At 42.7% G+C, this 20622-nt stretch overlaps 2 protein-coding genes across 2 annotated transcripts in view; both read left to right on the top strand.

Annotated features, from left to right (window-relative positions):
- Positions 1 to 176: 176 nt before the first annotated feature.
- On the top strand, positions 177 to 2246 carry si:ch73-111k22.3 (pleckstrin homology-like domain-containing protein). Its single transcript, XM_064924655.1, has 2 exons — positions 177 to 355; positions 1936 to 2246. Exons 1-2 carry the CDS (start codon positions 188 to 190, stop codon positions 2149 to 2151), a joined length of 384 nt encoding a protein of 127 aa, XP_064780727.1. The 5' UTR covers positions 177 to 187; the 3' UTR covers positions 2152 to 2246.
- Positions 2247 to 14536: 12290 nt separating this feature from the next.
- LOC135505643 (connector enhancer of kinase suppressor of ras 3-like) overlaps positions 14537 to 20622 on the top strand; it is a 54260-nt gene continuing 48174 nt past the window's right edge. Inside the window, exon 1 of the mRNA XM_064924692.1 lies at positions 14537 to 14762. Within this exon, the coding sequence (XP_064780764.1) occupies positions 14711 to 14762 (52 nt within the window). The 5' untranslated portion in view covers positions 14537 to 14710. The remainder of the gene's footprint in view (positions 14763 to 20622) is intronic.

Raw genomic sequence — 20622 nt, forward strand, 5'->3', positions numbered from 1 at the left:
ACTCATTCTGTAACAACACAACACAGGGCTTTCTGGGACTGGAAGTTCTAGTCTTCGTTCCGCGCGCCATCAGTTTATGGTGCGGCTGGACAAAAATAACGACATTACCCACTAGGCTTTGGGTGTGTGACGCTCTTGAATTACAGGCTAATTTCTCAGCTATTTATCCCGTTATTCACAAAACTCTATGATGGCTGTAGTATCTGCGACCTCTAACGGCGCAGATGAAAACCCAGTTGAGATAAAAGAGGACAAAAAAGGATGGTTATCCAAGCGCACTCATTTTACGCACCGGTGGAAACGCGCATGGTTTCAGTTGAAAGAAACTCTACTGTTTTATGGTGAAAATGAAGAGGTAAGAAGACAACAGTTAATTTTCTAGGGAACTTGTCATGCAAGCTAAGACTAAATTTTTATTTAGGAGACAGCATTTTCGCCCCTATGTTTATGCGACCAAGCGTTACATACATTGTAACTTTCAGCGGTGTCAGTGCAACATGTTCCCTTACTTCCTACAGTGTTGTCCTGTTACCATAGCAGCGGGCCGTTTACTGACGTCTACAGCTGTAAGGTGGCAAGGTCTCACTTAGCTAGGTGTTTTGAACACTGTTAAAGGAATACAAAGTCAATTAAAAGTATGCTATTGTTATTTAGTTTACATGTTTGCTTGAAATGTCGAGACAGTAGGCTATATTGCATTTACTTTGGGATTTTATTACAAGGCAGCAAACTATGCCTAGGTCATATATATGTTCCAAATTGCACCCTATTCCCTTTGTAGTGTACTACTTTTGACCAGGGCCCAAAGGATGTACACTATATTTTTATTACATTTTTATTTAACCTTTATTTAGCCAGGGAATCATGCTGAGATCGTGGTCTTTTTTGCAGTTGAGCCCTGCATGAACACATCAATTACACAATACATATCTATATACACATCAATTATACAATACATATCTATATACACATCAATTACACAATACATATGTATATACACATCAATTACACTATGCATATTTATATACACATCAATTACACAAAACATGAAAATCAAAACACAATCATACACATTCTTCAGTAAAAGGCCCTCTAAAATCCGCCTGAATTACCCGAGAGGCACCAACTCCATCAACTTTAAGAACTTTTGGAGATCATTCAACATGAGAGACCAAAAAAACTAAAAGCAGATGTACCTACTCAGTGGTGATTGAAGGGATCTCCAGGGTTAGTCATCCCTGAGTCCAGGTCTGGTCATTTATATGCCTGAAGGTTAACAATGAGGTAAGGTATGGCAGAAGTTTATGCACGAGGGCTTTGTAGACAAAAAGAGTACAATGCATCAATCTATGAGACTTCAAGGAGGGCCAGCCTACTTTCTGATACAAAATGCAAGGATGTGTACAGAACTTATCCCCTGTAATAAAGCGCAATGCGCTATGATAAACTGCATCCAATGTCTTCAATACAGTGGCGGCTGCATTCATATAAACAATATTGCCATCGTCAATAACCAGAATGAATGTTGACTGAATTAGATGTTTTCTGCTATTTAATTAAAGACAGAACCTGTTCCTATAGAAGAATATTATTTTCATTCTTAATTTTTTTACCTAACTCATCAACATGCCTTTGGAAAGATAGCTTTTTGACAATCCAGATGCCCAGATATTTATAAGCGGGGACACGGTCAATGAGGGCACCATCCAAAGTATGCATGCATAAATGTTCAGATACATTTTTACGTGATTTGGAAAATAACATACACTTAGTTTTACTTCCATGATGTACCAATTTCAGTTCAACAAAGGCTTTCTGCAGCCAATATAGGGAACAGGGTGCCGATAGGAACGCACAATATATAGGGAATAGGGTGCCAATTGGGAAGCACAGCATATCTGCCATCTAAAACAACATCACTTCTCCTTCATCCAGAAGCTTCTGAAGCCCATCAACCTGGTTGGGGCAGTGGTAGAGGTTGTTGAAGGAGGCGATGGATCATTCGAATGGACTATTACTCCTAAGGACAGGAAGCGGACCTTCTTCCTAAAGGCTGGCACCATAGCAGAACAGCAGGGATGGATGGAGGCTATATGTGAAGCACAGCTGAGTTCCAGGGACCATGCTACTAATGCATGTGTGGTGCAATAGATGATCACTTATTGGATTTTACATACCCTGAACAAGAATATAAAAGCAACATGTAAAGTGTTTCATGAGCTGAAATAAAAGATCCCAGAAATGTTCCATATGCACAAAAAGCTTATTTCTCTAAAATGTTGTGCATACATTTGTTTACATCCCTGTTAGTGAGCATTTCTCCTTTGCCAAGATAATCCATCCACCTGACAGGTGTGGCATATCAAGAAGCTGATTAAACAGCATGATCATTGCATAGGTGCACCTTGTGCTGGGGAATAAAAGGCCACTCTAAAATGTGCAGTTTTGTCACACAACACAATGCCACAGATGTTTCAAGTATTGAGGGAGCGTGCAATTGGCATGCTGGCTGCAGGAATGTCCACCAGAGTTGTTGCCAGAGAATTTTATGTTAATTTCTCAACCGTAAGCTGCCACCAATGTAGTTTTAGAGTATTTGGCAGTACGTCCAACAGGCCTCACAACTGAAGACCACGTGTAACCATGTCAGCCCAGGACCTCCACATCCGGCTTCTTCATCGGCAGGATCTTCTGAGACCAGCCACCCGGACAGCTGATGAAACTGTGGTTTTGGACAGCCAAAGTATTTCTGCACAAACTGTCAGAATCCGTCTCAGAGAAGCTCATCTGCATGGTCATCGTACTCACTAGGGTCTTGACCTGACTGCAGTTTGGCATCATAACCGACTTCAGTGGGCAAATGCTCACCTTCAATGGCTACTGGCCTGCTGGAGAAGTGTGTTCTTAACGGATTGAATACCGGTTTCAACTGTACCGGGCAGATGTCAGACAACGTGTATGGCGTCGTGTGGGCGAAGGGTTTGCTGAGGTCAGCGTGCCCCATGGTGGCGGTGGGGTTATGATATGGGCAGACATAAGCTGCTGACAATGAACACAATTGTATATTATCGATGGCAATTTGAATGCACAGAGATACCATGGCGAAAGCCTGAGGCCCATTGTCGTGCCATTCATCCACCGCCATCACCTCATGTTTCAGCATGATAATGCACGGCCCCATGTCACAAGGATCTGTACACAGTTCCCGAATGCTGAAAATGTCCCTGTAACGGCGTTCTTCGTTTGTCGAAAGAAAGTCGGACCGAAAGGCAGCGTGTTGGTTACTCATGTTCTTTAATGGAACAAATGGCGATACACAAAATAACTTATAAATACAAAAAACAACAAAACGGACCGTGAAACCTATTACAGCCTATCTGGTGAACACTACACAGAGACAGGAACAATCACCCACGAAATACAAAGTGAAACCCAGGCTACCTAAATACGGTTCCCAATCAGAGACAACGAGAATCACCTGACTCTGATTGAGAACCGCCTCAGGCAGCCAAACCTATGCAACACACACCCCTAATCAGCCACAATCCCAATAACTAAAAAAACCCACTAAGAAATACAACAAACAATAAACCCATGTCACACCCTGGCCTGACCAACTAATTAACTAAAACACAAAATACTAAGACCAAGGCGTGACAGTCCCACTTCTTCCATGGCCTGCATATTCACCAGACATGTCACTCGTTGAGCATGTTTGGGATGCTCTGCATCGACATGTTTGACAGTGGTTTCCAGTTGCCGCTAATAACCAGAAACTTTGCAAAGCCATTGAAGAGGAGTGGGACAACATTCCACAGGCCACAATCAACAGGCTGATCAATTCAATGCGACGGAGATGTGTCGCATTGCATGAGGCAAATGGTGTTTTTCCGATCCACTCCTCTACCTTTTCTTAAACTATCTGTCACCAACAAATGCATATCTATATTCCCACTCATGTGAAATCCATAGATTAGGGCTTAATTCAGTTATTTAAATTGACTGATCTCCTTATAAGAACTGTGACTCAGTAAAATCTTTGAAATTGTTGCATGTTGTGTTTATACACTACATGACCAAAATCATGTGTATACCTGCTCGTCGAACATCTCATTCCAAAATCATGGGCATTAATATGGAGTTGCTACCCCTTTTGCTGCTATAACAGCTTCCACTGTTCTGGGAAGGCTTTCCACTAGATGTTGGAACATTGCTGCAGGGACTTGCTTCCATTCAGCCACAAGAGCATTAGTGAGGTCGGCACTGATGTTGGGCGATTAGGCCTGACTCGCAGTCGGCATTCCAATTCATCCCAAAGGTGTTCGATGGGGTTAAGGTCAGGGCTCTGTGCAGGCCAGTCAAGTTCATCCACACTGATCTTGACAAACCATTTCTTTATGGACCTCGCTTGGTGCGCGAGGGCATTGTCATGCTGAAACAGGAAAGGGCCTTCCTCAAACTGTTGCCACAAAGTTTGAAGCACAGAATCGTCTAGAATGTAATTGTATGCTGTAGCATTAAGATTTCCCTTCACTGGAATTAAGGGGCCTAGCCCGAACCATGAAAAACAGCCTCAGACCATTATTCCTCCTCCACCACACTTTACAGTTGGCACTATGCATTGGGGCAGGTAGCGTTCTCCTTGCATCCACCAAACCCTGATTCTTTCGTTGGACGAAGTGAAGTGTGATTGCTCGGCCATGGAAACCCATTTCATGAAGCACCCGATCAACAGTTTTTGTGCTGACGTTGCTTCCAGAGGCAGTTTGGAACTCGGTAGTGAGCACTGTAACTGAAGACAGATGATTTTTAAGCGCTACACGCTTCAGCACTTGCCAATCCCGTTTTGTGAGCTTGTGTGGCCTATCACTTCGCAGCTGAGCCGTTGTTGCTCCTAGGTGGCAGCTCGAGCAGGGCAGAAATTTGACAAACTAACTTTTGGAAAGTTGGCATCCTATGATGGTGCCACGTTGAAAGTAACTGAGCTCTTCAGTAAGGCCAATCTACTGCCAATGTTTGTCTATGGAGATTGCATGGCTGTGTGCTCGATTTTATACACCGATCAGTAACGGGTGTGGTTGAAATAGCCGAATCCACTAATTTGAAGGGGTGTCCACATACATTTGTATATATAGTGTATTTTTGTTCAGTATATATTGTTTTATACTTTTATACTCATGTAGGCCTACAGGACTGTGGCAGTGTGGGATTTTTATGTGTTAATGTGGCAATAGGAGGCATGGCATTAATGTGATTTTGTTTTTTTTTACTTTACATGCCCTTAGTCTTGCATATAATCAGTGCTGCTAAAATAACCTGAATAGTTTTCACTATTTCACTATTTCACTTTTTGTATTTTCTTTCAGTTTAATGCTATTCTTTAGAGAGCAATACTCTTCTACTTGACATTAGTAGGAAATTGACTTTTGCAGGACCTATGCTTTTCATGCTACAAGAAAAAAAACATTGGCCTATGTAAATATTTGTGGTTCGACTCCAGTAGAACCGTTTCCTGTGCTACGTGTATAATACATCATTGTTCTGACCTCCTCTATCTTCATCTACATACAGCAGAGCCACTGGACCTGGCCACAATGTATTGTAAATATTGGCAGTTAGTTGCCATGGTATAATTCCCTTTTACAGTAATCCTGATCCTAAAAGATTGGCCTAATAGGTGAGTGTGAGTGTGCGTTTTCGTGTGCATGAGTTTTATGGAGTAGAAATGGAAAGACCTTTTAACAGGAAACACAGTAGTTAGAGGTTAAAGATTAAATGAAGGAAAGAGACGACTGACAAGTAGGTGGTACAACATAATGAAACTGGATCTGACAGCATGTAGAAAGAAAAATACAGATTGGCGCCAAACCTCAGGTTCACTTGGAAAATGAAGGAAGGTCATATCTACATTGATGTTCCTCTTATAGTCCAGTTGTCCTACACCTTGGTGCCAGACCCAGACCACCCTCTGAGAGGCATTTTTTGCATCCCCAAATGGAACCCTATTTCCTGTATAGTGGTCAAAAGTAGTGCACTATATAGAGAATAGGGTGCCATTTGGGATGTAGCATTGATTACCCAGGTTATGCACACTCATCCAAACATGCTGACAAAGAGGGAGAGGGAGAAATAGTGTTTTAGACCTAAGTTCCATCGTCAGCAGAAAAATAAGTTGACTGTCAAGACTAATTAATGTTATGTTTAACAGCAAGTCTTGATATGCCAACGTTTTCTAGTATGAGTCATTCACACATTTCTAAAGCAAAACACAGAGCTCTGTATCAGACATCCAGTTCAACAAAGTATGTTGAAACTTCGGCTCCAGACTCAGTGTGAGAGGTTGCTTACCAAATGGCACCCTATTCCCTATATAGTGCACTACTTTTGACCAGGGCCAATAAGGATCTGGTCAAAAGTAGTGCACTTTGCCGGGGAATAGGGTGCCATTTGGGACGCACAGTGTCTCAGCCAGGTTATGTACAGTAACAAGCCTTAAAGCCAGACTCCCAAATAAAATACAACTTTTTTTCTGGTTTTACATATCTCAAAATGTATATATGAAAGAGGAATTTGGGACTGGGCAGGCACCGTGTTATGCCGTGAGGCGCATGGTGTCCCCGGTGCGTGTGCATAGCCCGGTGCGGTACATTGCAGCGCCTCGTATCGGCCGGGCTGGAGCGGGCATCGAACCAGGTGCCATGAAGCCGGCTCAGCGAATCTGGTCTCCAGTGCGTCTCCTCAGGTCGGTGTACATGGCACCAGCCCTACGCATGGTGTCCCCGGTTCGCCAGCACAGCACAGTGCGGGCTATTCCACCTCGCTGCACTGGCCTGGCTACGGGGAGCATTCAGCCAGGTAGGGTTGTGCAGGCTCAGTGCTCGAGAGCTCCAGTGCGCCTTCACGGTCCGGTCTATCCACGCACCAGCCCTCCGGTGGCAGCCCCCCGCACCAGGCTGTCTCTCCGTCTCCTTCCTACAGGTGCTCCCGCCTGTCCAGCGCTGCCAGAGTCTCCCTCCAGTCCGGATCTGCCGGAATCTCCCTCCAGTCCGGATCTGCCGGAGTCGTCCTTCACCCCGTCCTGCCGGAGTCTCCCGCCTGTCCGGTGCTGCCGGAATCTCCCGTCCATTCGTCTAGAATGTAATTGTATGCTGTAGCATTAAGATTTCCCTTCACTGGAATTAAGGGGCCTAGCCCGAACCATGAAAAACAGCCTCAGACCATTATTCCTCCTCCACCACACTTTACAGTTGGCACTATGCATTGGGGCAGGTAGCGTTCTCCTTGCATCCACCAAACCCTGATTTGTCTGTCTGACTGCCAGATGGTGAAGCATGATTCATCACTCCAGAGAACGCATTTCCACTGCTCCAGAGTTCAATGGTGGCAAGCTTTACACCACTCCAGCCGACGCCTGGCATTATGCATGGTGATCTTGGGTTTGTGTGCTTGGCATTTCACATTGTGATCTTAGGCTTGTGTGTGGCTACTCAGCCATAGAAACACATTTCATGAAGCTCCCGACCAACAGTTTTTGTGCTGATGATGTTTCCAGACGCAGTTTGGAACTTGGTAGTAGAGTGTTACAACTGCGGACAGACGTGTTACGTGCTTCAGCACTCGGCAGTCCCATTCTGTGAGCTTGTGTGGCTGAGCCGTTGTTGCTCTTAGACATTTCCACTTCATAATAACATCACTTATAGTTGACTAGGTAAGCTCTAGCAGGGCAGAAATTTGACAAAGTGACTTGTTGGAAAGGTGGCATCCTATGATGGTGCCATGTTGAAAGGATGATGGTGCTATGTTGATGGTGCCATGCTGTGTGCTCGATTTTATACACCTATCAGCAACGGGTGTGGCTGACATAGCCGAATCCACTTATTTGAATGGGTGTCCACATACCCTTGGACATGTAGTGTATCTAGCTATATCCCTCTCAATACAAACGAGACACATAAATGAGAGTTGAGTGATACAGAATAAATGTGTAATTTAGCTGACAAATGCATTTCGTATTGGCTCCTGGCTGCCAGTCCGTCTGATTTGAAAACACTGCTGGGTCTGTCATTACAAAGTTGCTTTGATGTTGCTAGCGGAAGCTATGAATGAAAATTGGAATTGAGGGCGATTTTCATTCAGCAAACGATTGAGAATATTTTCCAAATGCAGTACTTGCTAGTTTGACCATATTTCTTCATTCTCAGCACCACCAGTGCCAGCAACATGCTGAAAACTATGGATGAAAACTATGGATAATAATCACAAAAGCCAGCTCTGTCTACTGGTGAGTGAAGCAAGCTAGCGAGCAAACTTTGCTGGAGTTTCTAGCTGGCTAATTGTTTTCCTCTTGGATGTGGAGTTTACTATGGCAACCGTTTGATGGCGAATTTATTCAACCCTATAGTTGCTAAGGGTCTACTTTTCCTGGCATGTTTGCACTGTAAGAGATCAAGCGGATAACGGCTCTACCGTTGCACCGTATTAGACTGCCTATATTGTTGAACTTTGTAAATTATATGTAAGTGAGAATTCCATTTTACTGCATTCATAGCTGACTCCTTGTACATTTTTATACAGTAAAGTAACCTACAGTACAAGATAGTTGTAGGCTACAATCAAATGAGAACACCAGCTGTCAGATACTGACTGATGCTGGCTGCCTGGTCTTAGAGCATTTCATATTATTCTGAATGTAGCTCCAAGACACTTAATTTAGTGTAATATGTTACGTGTTGTATGGTATGTATTAATTTGTGGATGTCCATCATCCATTTCTTATAATATGTTACAAATTACAATTCGTATGATATGTTATGAATTTGCAAAATGTATGATATGTTCCCGAATTGTAATTTGTTGTGGCCAACGTTAGCTAGCTGGCTAACATTAGCTAGGCTAGATGTTAAGGTTACGTTTACGAGTTAGGTTAAAGGGTTAATGTTAGGGGAAGGATTAGATAAAAGGGTTAAGGTTAGGGGTAGGCTTAGCTAACATGGTAAGTAGTTGCAAAGTAGCTAAAAAGTAGTATGTAGTTGAAAAGTTGCTAATTAGCTAAAGTTGTCCCTGGTGAGATTTGAACACACAACCTTTGGGTTGCTATACATTTGCATTATTCACCCACCCATCCACACCAATTAACTGCTCTCCTTATGATGTTACTTACTATGTTACGTCTAGTCTATGAGACCAGGCTGGATCGAAGGGTGGCTGGCCCAGCAGCCACTAGATAACTCTCAGATAGAGCATGTTGTGATGTCTTGCCTGTTGTTTTTTTTTAAACATTATGTCTTGCCTGGGTTTGTTTTGTCGCCCCGACAGTTTGATATTTCGCTATCACAAACGATGACCAATGCTCAAGGCAGAACAAGAATGCATCAGTCACACAGGAAGTCTCATCAGAACACAGGACGTCTAGAGATACACTGCAAGCGAAAAGCGTACTGCACTGAAAGTAACAGGTGTTACGAAGGCAGTGATGGAGGTTGTACTGTATATTGTGGAGGCATGCTAAGTCAAGGACCAAAAAGAAAACCTTTTGTGACATTGCCGGTTCATTATCACACATATACAGTACAAAATATCATATTATTGTTTATGCAATAAATTGTACACGCACGTGTGCATGCAAGCACACACACACATTCTTGTTAAAGAGAATGTATATTTTTCCTCTCTGTGTAGCTCTCATAAAGGACATGGCTATCCACTCCTAACAACAAAACCAACTGAAGGACAAACTGCTGCATTGATCAACCTGAGCACCATGCCCTTGTTACGCCGATACATTTTCCTGGCCCACAGTGAATTTCCTCCAAACAAATCATTATTTTGTTCTATTAGTCTTGGCCTGTGGAAAACTACAGAATAGCAAAACCTTGGAACACAAGCGTGTCAAGCATAGAAAGGGAAATATTGTTCAGAACAAGTTTATATTTCGGCAGAGGAGGGCTTACTTGTCAATGTCTGAACAAGTTCTACATTGCATTCATTAATGAATACCCAAGTTATCCTGCATATACAGTACAAGTCTGTATTGCGAGCCTAATGTTATAGTCATGGATTAGTCTGTGCATAGCGATCCTATTATATTGTATTCTGTATGTAATTATATTACTCTGAGCCTTAATGAAGTCTCACCGACAGATTCACGTAAAGATAGTGCTTGTTCCAAATAGCCAATCTGAGCAAGTTAGCTATGGAGATAATGTAAATACCAACTAATTTTTCTAGTTGGTACATGTCTATTGGGGGAATTAGTATTGACTTCCCTGTCAAGTGTTCTCCAACTGCTAAAGTCAAGTACAGATGTGTAACGAGTGCGCTGAGAGTCGGGAAGCAAGTTCAGGGAGTGAGTGTTTTAATAAATAAAAGAAACAATAAACACGAAACTTGAAACACAAACAACGCACCGACATGAAAACAGATTCAATAACACCTGAGGAAAGAACCAGGGCCAGTGACAGATATAGAGAAGATAATCAAGGAGGTGATAGAGTCCAGGTGAGTGTCATGAGGCACAGGTGCGCGAGACGATGGTAACAGGTGTGCGGGATAATCAGCAGCCTGATGACCTAGAGGCCGGAGAGGGTGTACAAGTGAAAACCTTTGGGTTGCTAGATGTTCGCATTGTACACCTGATGCAGCAGAACCTTCCTGCAATGCAGTACATTTAAAACGTGTAGTGTATTTGATGTTTAAAAAGGCTTCAGAAGCTTGTTTATGTAATAAATTGTACACGCGTGCACACTCTTGTTACAGAGAATGTCTATTTTCCCTCTCTGTGTAGCTCTCATAAAGGACATGGTTTTCCACTCCTAACAACAAAACCAACCGAAGGACAAACTGCTGCATTGATCAACCAGAGCGCCGTGCCCTTGTGACACCAGCTCAAATTAAAATCCTACAGCTGTTACTACCCAATGGACACAGACATAAATTCCGACACACTATGACAGTTTATTGTGAAATAGACACATTTTTGACAGTCCTCCGAAAAAGTCCACTTTTTCATGTATATTACACAATTTTCATCATTACGCATTTTGTGTGTATTACATGATTTTCTTTCTTCATAACCCATTTTGGTACATTACACAAATTCCAATTTGTTGTGGCTAATGTTAGCAAACCTAGCTAGGTTACCAATGTTAGCTAGGCTAGGGGCTAAGGTTAGGGTTAGGTTTAGGGCTTCAGGGCGAGTTAACATGCTAGCTAAGAAGTTAAATGGTTAGGTTTAGGAGTTATGTTATAGGGGAAGGGTTAGCTTACATGCTAAGTAGTTGCAAAGTAGCTAAAAAGTAGTAAGTAGTTGCAGAGCAGTGAAAATACTAGTTATCCGTTATGAGATTCAAACACACTGCCTTTGGGTTGCTAGACGTTCACATTGTACACCCACCCATACCCCTCTACGAACCTCCCTTGTTTTTGTCTTATTACAGTTTTTTACAATCACTTTGGCACTAATTTCGGAACCTTGATGTCATTTTTCAAAACTCTAGACACAAAACTCACAACCAATGATCAAAAAGCAAATTTTTCAAAACTCTACCACTTTTTCCAATTTCTTGGATACAATACACATAAAGCTAAGATAATTTGTTCATTGAACTAAAATCACCTGTTCAAAATGACACAACTAAACATCAAAGTATTACCATTTCAAAATGCAATTCACACATGACATCTGAGATGACTGTCTATTCATTTCATTACAATGATCTAACTATCAATTGATACAACTGATCAAAAGTAACTGTTGCATTACTCTTAATGCATAGTTTTATGGAAACTGACGAACAATATTCCATGTTTAGATCATGAAAGTTTTAGGATAACGAGATCCATTGACACCAATTACTGTGGAATGTGAACCAATTGGACTACATTATCTATGGATGTAATATTTCATCATCATTCTTAATCAGACACTGTTTCCATCATCCCATGTACCACTTTTCCAGACCATGTTTTCATATTTGACATTACTGTACACTCTTCATTAGGTACACCTATCTAGTACTGGGTAGGACCCCCCTGCCTTCACGACAGCCTGAATTATTTAAGGTGTTGTACGTTAAGAGATCTTCTGCTCACGACTGTTTTAAACAGCTGTTATTTGAGCATTTGTGGCCTTTCTGTTAGCTTGAATGAGTCTGGACATTCTCCTCTGACCTCTCTCATTAACAAGGTGTTTTGCCCACAGAACTGTCGCTCACTGAATGTGTTTTGTTTATCGCACCATTCTCTGTAAACTCTAGAGACTGTAGTGCGTAAAACTCCCAGAAAGGCAGCTGTTTCTGAGATACTGGAATCACCATGTGTGGCATCAACAATCATACCACAGTGAAAGTTGCTTAGATTACTCATCATGCCTGTTCTAATGTTTGGTCGAACAACATCAAAAGCTCTCTACTCTATATGCTCTATATATTGAGTTGCAGGCAGCCACATGATTTGCTGTTTGAATGTAACCTCCCTTGATGAGCTAAATCAGGTCTGTAGAGCTGATGGCATGACCTATGTCATTGTGTGGGATAATGTCAGGTTCCACCATGCTCAAGCATGGTTTCAGGCCCATCCACAATTTACCACCCTGTACTTACCCCCATACTCTCCTTTCCTTAATTCGATTGAGGAATTTTTCTCCACATGGAGGTGGAAGGTATATGATAGGCGCCCTCACAAACAAGCCACCCTTCTCCAGGCCATGGATGACATCACGGCAGACCAGTGTCAGGCTTGGATTCGCCATGCCCGAAGATTCTTCCCAAGATGTTTGGCTATTGAAAACATTAATTGTGATGTGGATGAGAACCTGTGGCCAAATCCACAAGACCGAGTTGAGGGTAATATAGAAGTACAGTAATCAATCCTTTGTTTTGCTTTTTACAGTAAGCCTGGTGAGGAACACTGCAGTGATGTTTTACAGTAAGCCAGGTGAGGAACACTGCAGTGATGTTTTACAGTAAGCCTGGTGAGGAACACTGCAGTGATGTTTTACAGTAAGCCAGGTGAGGAACACTGCAGTTGACCTTTAACTGTTTGTTCTTTTTTGCTTTGATTCAAAGAAACCTATGGTGTGATTTTATTGTATTTCATCACTAAATGTCATATTTTGGTCAATGATTCCACTGTGTCTGTAGTATTCTCTCTACTAGTTATTTTACAGTGATGTATTTACATGTAGTAGCATAATGGAACATGTATCACATATTTTGTACAACAATATTTAATGATTGTACGAACAACGACACAGTGAAACTATCGGTATCTTGTGTGTGGGTGATCTAAATGAATGTTCCTATGGTATTTCATGATAAATACGTTTTTTGAACCAATGATTCTGCAAGTGCCAGGTTTCTTTAAAGATATGAATGCACAGTGCAATGTTTTGAAGCCTGTGTTACAAGTGATGACCGTTTTGAGTTTTGTTTCTAGAGTTTTGAAAAATGACCATAAGGTTCTGAAATTAGTGCCAAAGTGATTGTTAAAAACTGTAAGTAACTTACTGTCTTTATCTGTGATTGAAATGCACTGTATGGAAATTTGTGTACTGCACATGAAAAAAATTGACTAAAATTGACTATTTCACAATAATCTGTGAAACTGGGTTGATCAATTCAAAGTCTATTCCAGGTTGGTTCAAGGTAACTCCATTGAAATGACATGTAAACAACATTGATTCAACCCAAGTGTTCCCAGTGGGTAGTAGGCTAGTCTACATACAGTAGCAGAAGACAACCAACCTCCTGTAGTCAGAAGAGGGCAGTCTTTCCTTAAATAAAACTTTTACTTCTCAAGATGTTTTCCAGGTTGTGGATTGTATTGCTAGACAAATGAATGCTATGATGTTTCTAGATATAGTGGCAAAGCCTGTCATTTATCCAGTCCCCCAAAAAATAATTATGAACTTATTGATTAAATTAAACATGACACCCACCAACAATAAATTGTGTTGTTGTTCATTTACACCCTTGTCATCTAAAAATTATTCTCATAACCCATGTTACCCAAAATCCCCATAAAACCCTCTAAAGTCCTGTCCCCTCATGTCTTGTGTGATATCACTGCCCCCACATCAATGTTGTCTGCACTCTTCCCATGGGAAACTTTTGGGACCTAAAAAAGTCACATCAGGCAACACCCAACACATGAATAGATGGTTTAAGACTTAGAAAATATGAGGAGTCTAATTAGAGACCACTGATCAAACTGTTGTGTGAGAATCTGTCCTGAGTAAGTATGAGATACATTTCTAACACGTCACATGTTGTTCATAATAGTAGGTTAGGTTAGGTTATGATAGGTTAGGTTAGGTTAGTGTACTGTATTATTGTCATAGAAACCTGTTGATTAGTACATTCATGAAGTTTCACAATACACTTCGCTATTTGCCTGCATTAGACTCTAGTAGAATTGATATATGTAACGGTTTTAGTAGAATAGGATTGATGACCTGATCTGTAATCGGATACTCCCGCCCCTTCTCAGGTTTGCGCCGCTCCACTGTAAACTTGTTGTTTCCCCACATGCGATCCGTCTGTCATCCGGCTGTAGCGGGAGAGGCGTGCGTGATAGGACTATGTTCATGTCATTTCGTCGTAGTTACATGTCTATTATGCCTACTATGTGGAATTACTGATTTTTCATCTAAGCTAACCTAAAAGTCAAAGAAAAAAAAGCCGGTTCAATTTTAGAGAGCACCATTTCAAAGATGGATCCCATAACAAAGTGGACTTCTAAACAAGTTGTAGATTGGATAAGAGGTGAGTTGATAAGCCTTCCTAATAGTAACATACACTGTTACCATTATATTAGCCTAATGTGTAATACATTTTTTAAATAGCCTATGTTTGTTTCACTTTAGCTATATAATTTGTTGTTCGGCTATTGCATAGTTAATTGCCTGTTAATTAATTAATTGTCCAACTTTCTGCTTTAATTATGTGTTTTTTTCTCTCGGGATTGTTGGGAAGGGCCGTAAGTAAGCGTATCAATGTTAGTCTACACTAGTCTACACTAGTCTATTTTACAAATAGCAACAAAAGTTGCAAATTTGACAATCGGTATCTATTAGAAGCAGCCTAGGGATCGTATTAATACTTTGTAACATAGTGTTTTATTGCTTGTTTGGGCAGCTATTAAGTCTCATCTTTAAAGCCATTTTAAAATTACATTTGATGATGAAAGGAAATTGTGTGCCAACGGGGAGAAGGGTTTATGTTTTCTTTAACGTACATGTGCTCACTATGTGCTTTTGACAACCAAAGCTCAACGGTCACCTTTTATGAACTCACTGGTAGGCTACCTTAAAAGGGTCAATCTGCAGTTTCTACATCAATTTTTTTTAAACTTAGAAATTAATTATATATATATCCATTGATTCTTGAAGAATATAACCCATGAATGCATAATGAGCTTAGTTCAACCCCATCGGAACCCAACATATAAGCTTGTTTTACTCCAATGGTTGTAAACATTGTAAATCTAAACAAACACTGTATAGCCGCAAAACATGCCTAAAACTATAATTTTGATATCATGGATGGCCAGTAGACATAATTGCAAATTATTAAATCCTTCCAATAGAAATTTAAAGAACAATTTAGTTACGAATTGAACTTTAATTAAATGAGTTGACTCTTCACATGGGATGATTTCACTGAACAACAAAAGAAAGGGAATATTGAAGGACTGCCAAGAACCTTGCCCTCATCCAGGGCAAGGTGGAGAGACACGGTAGTGATGACACCATACAGTAGGCCTTGTTGAGCTCTGCACCAAACAGGATGCTCATCCCAACATACTTGGGGTCCAACATGTACGCTGTAGCATGTATGGGTTTCAGGCAGAAGTCTTCAGCTTTTTGATGTATTTCATAACTGCAGTTTCCTCTGCTTGGAGCAACAGTGAAGTGGGCAGGGCAGTACGGATTTCTTCTCTTACATCTGCAAGCAGAGTCTAAACATCAGACAGGATGGCTTTGTCTCCCTCAATCGGTGCAATGGCTACTGCTATAGGTTTCAGGAGTTTCAGGCTGCTTTTCACTCTCTTCCAAAATACATCATCCAGGAGGATCCTCTTGATGGGGCTGTCCATATCAGTAGACTGTGATATGGCCATTTCTTGGAGAGACTCCTTCCCCTCCAGGCTACAGTCAAACATGATGACAACACCACCCTAATGGATGTCGCTGGGCAGCTTCAGTGTGGTGCTCTTATTCTTCTCACTGTGCTCAGTGAGGTAGATTGCTGCTATAACTTGATGACCCTTCACCTACCTAACCATTTCCTTAGCTCTCTTGTAGAGTGCATCCATTGTTTTCAGTGCCATGATGTCGTTGAGGAGCAGATTCAATGCATGAGGGTAGGACTCCTCCACTTTAGACCAAGCAGCCTTCATGTTCACAGCATTGTCTGTCACCAGTGCAAATATATTCTGTGGCCCAAGGTCATTGATGACTGCCTTCAACTCATCTGCAATGTAGAGACCGGTGTGTCTGTTGTCTCTTGTGTCTGTGCTCTTGTAGAATACTGGTTGAGGAGTGGAGATGATGTAGTTAATTATTCCTTGCCCACAAACATTCGACCACCCATCAGAGATGATTGCTATACAGTCTGCTTTCTCTATGATTTGCTTGACATTCACTTGAACTCTGTTGAACTCTGCATCCAGGAAATTAGTAGATAAAGCATATTTGGTTGGAGGGGTGTATGCTGGGTGAAGAACATTCAGAAATCTCTTCCAATACACATTGGGCATCAGAGGTGAACCAGTTGCATACACAGCTTGAGCAAGACATTCATCAGCATTTATCTTACTACGTTCCTCCATTAGGTCAAAAGAACTTCTGATTCCAGGAGGACCATGAGCTGTTGCTATCGATAAGGTGTCTAATTCATCATTTTCACCTCAAATAGAAGTAGAGATACTTTTGTCAGAGGTTGCTTGTTGTGAGTGCTAAGGGAACTTTATGCACTTGGCCAGATGATTCTGCATCTTTGTTGCATTCTTCACATATGCTTTGGCACAGTATTTGCACATGTACATAGCTTTTCCTTCTACATTAGGTGCAATGAAATGTCTCCACACATCAGATAGTGCCTGTGGCATTTTCCTGTAAAGATTAGAAAACAATGAATAAAATAAAATAAATACAATTCCATGTACAGATAAATAGTTAAGCAGTTGGATTAAACAACTGCTTTGTAAGATAAATGTTTTCAAATGTAACATGTATCTAAACAGGTGAATTAACACTCCTCAGTTAGCAGGCTCAAGCTAAAACCCACATGGTAGCAAAAACTAACTAGCAGAAATTCTTAACAAGTTAAAAATGATTTAAACACTTTGCTGTAGGCTACTATTTACTAGTTAACAAAAAGTCATTGTATGTCTTGTAAAATATATTCACCCCACCCAGTATTATAATCAAAACTTTCCAGAAAGCATGTAGTCCGTGGCCCAGACAGTGTAGTAGTGTGGGCTCAATAGCATCTCATTAGTGTGCAAGATCTTGAGAATCAGCTGTACATGAGATGGAAGAGTGCATGTGATGGAAGAATGCATTGTGCATGCAGAGGGTTGCAATTCCTTTGAATTGGGGATAGTTTAACTAAAATATGCCACAAGACCTAGAATTGCTTTATGTGAATCCCACATAAAAGGTTCACTGTTACAAGCTATCTTTTTTAATTAATTTAAGCGAATTTCCCTAAATTCCCAGGCTTAACTTCCCATGGAAAACTTCTGAGAAATTTACCGAAAAGTTTCCGACCCTTTGCAACCCGAGATGAGACAGCGTCTGTAGAGGATCTGACAGTACATTCCACACAACCCCTGCATGGCCATTGTGTCAGCATTTACGGCATGCGTTCATTTTGATATGTCGTTAAGCTGTGATTGATGACATTATGATACACTTGACCTGTTAGCAGCTCACCCCATTAAGAAGAGTGGAGCATCAGAGCCCCTTGAATTAGCGTCTAGTAGATGTTAATGAAGGAAGCTGTCTTTATTCAGATGGTACTGCTGTCTTCCTTTAATTGTCCTAGGAGGGTTGTCCCAGCGAAAGAACCCAAACCGTCTATCGAGGGCTGATGTGTTGCATGTTATGAATGCCATATGCCGCTTGTTTTTGGGCTGTCAATATTTCAATTAGCTATATCTCAGATCTTTCTTGGCATACCTTCAAATGCGTGTAAATATAGTGACATAATTTATTGAAGCTGTATGTCAGGTATTTAGGAAGCATCCTTACTGCTTTGTTCACTGCCTGGCAGAGCAACTTCTCAGGCTCTGACCACAAGGCACGACAGAGGGTAGTGCGCATGGCCCAGTACATCACTTGGGCCAAGCTTCCTGCCATCCAGGACCTCTATACCAGGTGGTATCAGAGGAAGGCCCTAAAAATTGTCAGACTCCAGCCACCCTATTCATAGACTGTTCAGTCTGCAATCGCACGGCAAGCGGTACTGGAGCGCCAAGTCTAGGTCCAAAAGGCTATTTAACAGCTTCCACCCCCAAGCCATAAGACTTCTGAACAGCTAAACAAAGGGCTACCCAGACCCCTCTTTTACGTTGCTGCTACTCTGTTTATTATCTATGTATAGTCACTTTAACTCTATCTACATGTACATATTACCTCAATTACCTCAACTAACTGGTCCCCCCCCACATTGACTCTGTACTCTTGCTATTGTTATTTTACTGCTGCTGTTTAATTATTTGTTACTCTTATTTTATATTTTTTACTTAACAATTATTTTTCTTAAAACATTGTTGGTTAAGGGCTTGTAAGTAAGCATTTCAATTTAAGGTCTACACCTGTTGTATTCTGCACATGTGACAATTTATTTTGATTTGATTCGATTTTTATAAACATATAAATAACCAGAGTGTAATAATAGTAATATCAGGGAAATAATTGACAATGAACAGTAAAAAAATAGTATGTTTTATATATCCTGCCCCTTATATATGAGATGAACTTTGAAAATGAATAACTCAGATACAGTAGAAGTAAACATTAGTAAGTGTCACGGGATTCTTCTGTTGAAGAAGAGGCGGACCAAAACGCAGCGTGGTTATTGTGATACATCTTTAATGAAGATGATAAATGAACAATATACAAAACAAGAAAAGTGAAACAACCGAAAACAGCCCTATCTGGTGTAACAAACACAAAGACAGGAACAATCACCCACAAGACACACAACATAGAATGCCCACTCAGATCACACCCTGATCAAACAAAACATAGAAGCATACAAAGCAAACTATGGTCAGGGTGTGACAGTACCCCCCCAGGCACGGACTCCGGCCGCAAAACCTGAACCTATTGGGGAGGGTCTGGGTGGGCATCTGTCCGCGGTGGCGGCTCTGGTGCTGGACGTGGCCCCCACTTCACCATAGTCTTAGTCCTCCACATTGTCAGCTTCCATGGCCTCCTAACCACGGCGACCCTTCTAAATGAACCCACTGGACAGAGGGGCAGCTCGGGACAGAGGGGCAGCTCGGGACAGAGGGGCAGCTCGGGACAGAGGGGCAGCTCGGGACAGAGGGGCAGCTCGGGACAGAGGGGCAGCTCGGGAAAGAGGGGCAGCTCGGGACAGAGGGGCAGCTCGGGACGCGGGGTTCTGGCGCCTCTGGGCTGAGGGGCTCTGGTGGCTCCTGGCTGAGGGGCTCTGGCGGCTCCTGGCTGACTGGCGGCTCCTGGCTGACTGGCGGCACTGGCGGCACTGGCGGCTCCTGGCTGACTGGCGGCACTGGCGGCTCTTTGCAGACTGGCGGCACTGGCAGCGCTGGGCAGACGGGTGTCTCAGGCGGCGCTGGGCAGACTGGCGACTCCAGCAGCGCTGGAGAGGAGGAAAGCTCTGGCAGCGCTGAACAGGCGGGAGACTCCGGCAGCGCTGGAGAGGAGGAAGGCTCTGGCAGCGCTGGAGAGGCGGGAGACACCGGCAGCGCTGGAGAGGAGGAAGGCTCCGGCAGCACTGGACAGGTGGGAGCACCTGTAGGGATGAGACGGAGAGACAGCCTGGTGCGTGGGGCTGCCACCGGAGGGCTGGTGCGTGAAGGAGGTACCGGATAGACCAGACCGTGCAGGCGCACTGGAGCTCTTGAGTACCGAGCCTGCCCAACCTTACCTGGTTGAATGCTCCCGGTCGCCCTGCCAGTGCAGCGAGGTGGAATAGCCTGCACTGGGCTATCCAGGCAAACCGGGGACACCATGTGCAAGGCTGGTGCCATGTAAGCCGGCGCAAGGAGACGCACTGGAGACCAGATGCGTAGAGCCGGCTTCATGGCACTTGGCTCGATGCCCACTCTTGCCCGGTCGATACGCGGAGCTGGTATGTACCGCACCGGGCTATGTACCCGCACTGGGGACACCGTGCGCTCCACAGCATAACACGGTGCCTGCCCGGTCTCTCTCGCCCCCCGGTAAGCACAGGAAGTTGGCGCAGGTCTCCTACCTGGCTTTGCCACACTTCCTGTGTGCCACCCCCCAAGAAATGTTGGGGGCTGACTCTCGGGCTTCCATCCGTTCTGCCATGCTAGCTCCTCATAATGCCGCCTCTCTGCTTTCGCTGCCTCCAGCTCGGCTTTGGGGCGGCAATATTCCCCCTT

The sequence above is a fragment of the Oncorhynchus masou genome, chromosome 19, assembly GCF_036934945.1.
Source record: "Oncorhynchus masou masou isolate Uvic2021 chromosome 19, UVic_Omas_1.1, whole genome shotgun sequence".
In the NCBI taxonomy this organism is placed as follows: domain Eukaryota; kingdom Metazoa; phylum Chordata; class Actinopteri; order Salmoniformes; family Salmonidae; genus Oncorhynchus; species Oncorhynchus masou.